Below are 4,749 nucleotides of genomic sequence, written 5' to 3'. Positions count from 1 at the left end.
TCTACGGGCTACGGCAGGCCCCACGAGCGTGGAACGCCAAGCTTGACGCCACGCTAGGCGAGCTTGGGTTCCAACGGTGTGCAACCGAGCACGCGCTCTACACACGGCGACGGGGAAGAAGGAGCTCGTCGTTGGCGTGTATGTGGACGACTTGATCGTCACCAGCGTGCGTGCGGAGGACATCGACAGCTTCAAGCATGAGATGGTGGCTCGTTTTCCAATGAGCGATCTCGGCACACTCTCCTACTACCTCGGCATCGAGGTGAGATAGGGGAAAGAGGAACTCACGCTCGGTCAGAGCGCGTATGCCTCGAAGCTGTTGAAGCGGAGTGGTATGGCTGAGTGCAAGCCATGCGTGACTCCGATGGAGGAGCGGCTGAAGCTGACGAAGGCCAGTATCGCGGCGAAGGTGGATGCAACACTCTACCGGAGCATCGGCGGTGGTCATCGCTACGTAGTCCACACGAGGCCGGACATTGCGTTCGCCGTAGGCTACGTCAGTCGCTTCATGGAGGGTCCCAGAGAGGATCACTGGGCTATGGTGAAGCGGCTACTGCGCTATGTCAAGAGGACGATGGATCAGGGGATCATCTTCCCTAAGACCGACGGGAGTAGGCTGCAGCTCACTGTGTTCAGCGATGCAGACATGGCGGGGGACATCGACGGACGACGGAGCACCTCTGGCGTGCTCGTCTTCCTTGGGTTGGCTCCAATTTCATGGCTGTCGCTGAAACATAAAGTGGTGGCGCTGTCTACGTGCGAGGCAAAGTATGTAGCAGCGGCCACAATAGCATGCTAAGTTGTGTGGTTGCGCCGGCTGCTGGGCGAGTTCACCGGTGCGGAAGCTCATCCACCAGCACTGATGGTGGACAACCAGCCCGCCATCGCCCTCGCGAAGAATCCCGTTCTGCACGACCGGAGCAAACACATCAACGTGAAGTTCTACTTTCTCAGGGACTGTGTCGATGGAGGGCAGGTCGTCATCGAATTCGTCGAAACTGGTCGGCAACTCGCGGACGTCCTCACCAAGCCTCTCGGACGTCTTCGACTCACGGAGCTGAAGGAGATGATCGGCATGGAGGGGTACAGGGGATAGCAGTAGGATTAGGAGAAGAATTATTGGATAATCTACTGCTTCCTTGTGTGAACACACAGCAAGGGAAGGCGGCGCCGAAATAGCCCCTGTTGTGGTACTGTAGCCGTTGTAGAGGTAGGCGCGGAACGGCTCACCTGCCGCACTGTAGCCACATGCAGAGGCAGACGCTAGAGTCAGCCCTGCTATGTTATCTAGTAACTGTAGCAGCATGGCAGCTGTACTTGGACTAGATAGATAGAGTTGTATAAATAGTTTGCCACTGCAACTCAGTGAAGAGAGTTCAGATTTGCCATCTCCTATACAGGGCTCCGGCCAATGCTGGTGTCTCCGACTATGTGTGTATGCTCTGTTCTTCCTCTTCTTCTACCTCTAGCCATAGTGTATGTGGTCGGACAACGCTTGTTCGTGATCGATATAGCCAGTGAGTGCTCGACAACACTAATAGGTGTTCAGTAAAACTGGTGAGTGGTGGACTCATTTGAGCCAGTGCTCTTGTGGCCTAACATGCATGAGCCATGCATCAGAAGCCGCACGCGCGCGCTGCTCTGGAATAGGGAATAGCTCCAGGCCCCGGGCAGGCAGTGTGGGTGCAGCTTGTCTTCCGCCTTTGCAGCAAACCAACAGAAGAGGAGAACCCCGGCCGGCGCGACGTCAGCGCTGGCCCCCACGGCCAACCAACCAGCGAAGCACCAGCACCGGCACCAGAAGCAGCACAAACGCCTATAAGTACCCGCGGCGCGCTTGCCACTCCACCTCAGGCGACAAGCGGGCAAGCACACCGCTCTCCCTCCCCGGCCGCACCAGAGCAGAGCTTGCTGCTGTTGACCTGACACCATCGTGCCTAGCCAGCCTCTCGGTACGGTCCAGCAGCACACGATCGAACCGCACGCGCGCCGTGGCAGCAATGGCGGTCGTCAAAGATGCCGGCGGCGAGTCGCTGATGCAGCGGTGCAAGCCGTACGTGGCGATGATCTCGCTGCAGTTCGGGTACGCCGGCATGAACGTCATCACCAAGGTGTCGCTCAACCACGGCATGAGCCACTACGTGCTCGTCGTCTACCGCCACGCCTTCGCCACGCTCTCCATCGCGCCCTTCGCGCTCGTGCTCGAGCGCAAGGTCCGCCCCAGGATCACGCCCTGGGTCTTCCTCCAGATCTTCGTCCTCGCGCTGCTCGGGTACCTACAGCGACTTGCTCTGTTTCTTGCTTGACAACTCTGCTCTGACGACGCACTCACTCACCATGCGGCTGCGGCTCTGCGAATCGTGTGCAGGCCGGTGATCGACCAGAACTTCTACTACGCGGGGCTCAAGTTCACCTCGCCGACCTTCTCCTGCGCCATGAGCAACATGCTCCCCGCCATGACCTTCATCTTGGCCGTGCTCTTCAGGTATAGATACATGCATACTCACGCTGCTGCGGACGACTAAGAACTGACAAACACAAACACCAATCAAAGTAGCCAACACACAGTTGTGGCATTGGTGGTGGTGGATACGAACGCGAACTGAAGCGACAACTGATGATTAATATAATGAACATCGTCAGGATGGAGAAGGTGAACCTGAAGAAGGCGAGGTGCGTGGCCAAGGTGGTGGGCACGCTGGTGACGGTGGCCGGCGCCATGCTCATGACACTCTACAAGGGCCGCGTCGTCGAGATGATCTGGACCAAGCACATGCACCTCCACGGCCCGCACGCGGCCGCCGCCGCCGACGACGACAAGGACTGGTTCACGGGCTCCATTTTCCTCATCATCGCCACCCTTGCCTGGGCGTCCCTCTTCATCCTCCAGGTCTGTGCTAGCTCTGACTCTGAGCCATGGCCGGCCGCCCAGTGGCCGCCACGCATGCACGCTGCACGACTAACTAGCTCCTAGAACGCTGGAGCTTCAATTAAGTATCCTAATTATATCTTGTTTGGTCATCAAAACTGTTGCAGGCCGCCACGCTCAAGAGGTACGACGCGCCGCTGTCGCTGACCACCCTCATCTGCTTCGTGGGCACCCTGCAGGCCATCGTCGTCACCTTCGTCATGGAGCGCCAGACCTCCGTCTGGAGGATCGGCTTCGACATGAACCTCCTAGCCGCCGCATACGCTGTCAGTACCGACCAAACCTTAATTAGCTCTGCATCTGCTGCTTTCCGACCACCAAAACACATCATGCATCAAACATGTCATGAGTCATGACGCTGACCAAGAAAGAATCTGTGGTGCAGGGCATAGTGACGTCTAGCATTGCCTACTACGTGCAAGGGCTGGTGATCCAGAGCCGGGGCCCCGTCTTCGCCTCGGCCTTCAGCCCCCTCATGATGATCATCGTCGCCATCATGGGCTCCTTCATCCTCGCCGAGAACATCTACCTCGGCGGGTAAGTGCTGGCCGCCATGCATGTACTGCTAGAGAAGAGCACAAGCAGTAGGTAACCGTCCCATGCATGTCATTTCTTGTTTCCAGGATCATCGGGTCCGTGCTGATTGTCGCCGGCCTCTACTCGGTTCTGTGGGGTAAGCACAAAGATAACCTAGAGAAGGAGGCACAGGCAGCCATGGAGATCCCCGTGGCGATCAAGGCCGTCGACGGCAACGGCAGGATCATGGACATCGTGGAGCTCGACGAGGTGCAGCTGGAGAAGGCCCAGGCCAACGCCAACGCCAACGCCAACGCGGCGGTCGCCGTCACGGTCCCCGCAGAGGAGGCCCGGATGCAGGGCAAGGACCAGGCTTAAGCTACAGGAGATGGCGTCATTTTAGCCTCCTGCTTTTGTGCGTTCTCTTCTCCCCCATGATAGATGTTGTAGTGTGGGGCGACCTGATGCTTTAAGCAATGGTAGTAGTAGTAGTGCTGTAGCAGTGAAGTAGTGCCAAGATGGAAGCTGAGGAGGATGCAACATAATGATGGGGAGTTTTGTAACCTCTCCTGCTAAGCAGATGCTGCCAGTCTGAGATAATCACCTCTTGTACTACCATCTACACCTTCAATCAATGGTGACATTTGTAGCATTATGTGTCTCAGCTCCCAACAGAGTGTTTGATCATTCAATCTTTTTTTTCCTTTCAGAAAACAAGTGTTTAATCATGTAAATTTATCCTGCATATTTTTTAGATTTAGATACCAGTTCATCTATGCAAAGGTGAGACTATCAGAAGTTAGCTAGTGCAGGAAATCATAGTCTTCGAGGCAGCTCATATGATTGGGTGTCGCTAGGCAAGCAGCATTCCTGGAACTCTGAAAGAGCAAGAACTCAGCGCACCTAAAAGGCCAATCTTTTTCAGCCTTAAGCATTCTTTATCTCTCTGCAGCATCCTTCACATTATTTTTATACGCGACAAACGTGATCAGTGTGCGGTTTCACTATGTATAGCATATTGATGCGGCGAATTAATGGCGCATAGGCATATACTACTTATTAGTAGTATCACAGAGTATTGTTTCCCATTGCATCGTGAAAAGAAATGCTTCCACTGCCATGTGTATATGCTATTGGCGTACTAGGCAGCACCCATGATGTCTACCGATTCCAAGAACCCTGTCTCAATTAGCAACGGTAGTCTGAAGGAATCAGCATTGCCTAGTGATGGGAGTTGAGGGAATAATGCCCCAAAAGTAGTCCTACTTAGCGAGCACTTGAAAGAGTCAGTGTTGATCCCTAAA

At 55.2% G+C, this 4,749-nt stretch overlaps 2 protein-coding genes across 2 annotated transcripts; both read left to right on the top strand.

Moving 5' to 3' along the window:
• Positions 1 to 364: 364 nt before the first annotated feature.
• On the top strand, positions 365 to 799 carry LOC136510934 (secreted RxLR effector protein 161-like). The gene has a single exon (XM_066505215.1). It carries the CDS (start codon positions 365 to 367, stop codon positions 797 to 799), a length of 435 nt encoding a protein of 144 aa, XP_066361312.1.
• A 1,069-nt stretch (positions 800 to 1,868) lies between these two features.
• On the top strand, positions 1,869 to 4,118 carry LOC136513288 (WAT1-related protein At5g07050-like). Its single transcript, XM_066507281.1, has 6 exons — positions 1,869 to 2,272; positions 2,369 to 2,485; positions 2,644 to 2,890; positions 3,037 to 3,195; positions 3,315 to 3,466; positions 3,553 to 4,118. Exons 1-6 carry the CDS (start codon positions 2,001 to 2,003, stop codon positions 3,821 to 3,823), a joined length of 1,218 nt encoding a protein of 405 aa, XP_066363378.1. The 5' UTR covers positions 1,869 to 2,000; the 3' UTR covers positions 3,824 to 4,118.
• The last annotated feature ends 631 nt before the right edge of the window (positions 4,119 to 4,749 follow it).

The sequence above is a fragment of the Miscanthus floridulus genome, chromosome 16 (genome assembly GCF_019320115.1).
Source record: "Miscanthus floridulus cultivar M001 chromosome 16, ASM1932011v1, whole genome shotgun sequence".
Classification (NCBI taxonomy): Eukaryota; Viridiplantae; Streptophyta; class Magnoliopsida; order Poales; family Poaceae; genus Miscanthus; species Miscanthus floridulus.
Note: the sequence above shows the minus strand (reverse complement) of the source record. Positions and strands in the feature narration are given on the sequence as shown.

What these genes read in the sequence shown, in the direction of transcription:
- LOC136510934 (XM_066505215.1), top strand. Translation starts at nt 365, where the DNA reads ATGGAGGAGCGGCTGAAGCTGACGAAGGCCAGTATCGCGGCGAAGGTG.
- LOC136513288 (XM_066507281.1), top strand. Translation starts at nt 2,001, where the DNA reads ATGGCGGTCGTCAAAGATGCCGGCGGCGAGTCGCTGATGCAGCGGTGC. An exon ending in CGTCCCTCTTCATCCTCCAG is followed by an intron (nt 2,891 to 3,036) that starts GTCTGTGCTAGC and finishes AAACTGTTGCAG; the next exon opens with GCCGCCACGCTCAAGAGGTA. An exon ending in TCCTAGCCGCCGCATACGCT is followed by an intron (nt 3,196 to 3,314) that starts GTCAGTACCGAC and finishes TCTGTGGTGCAG; the next exon opens with GGCATAGTGACGTCTAGCAT.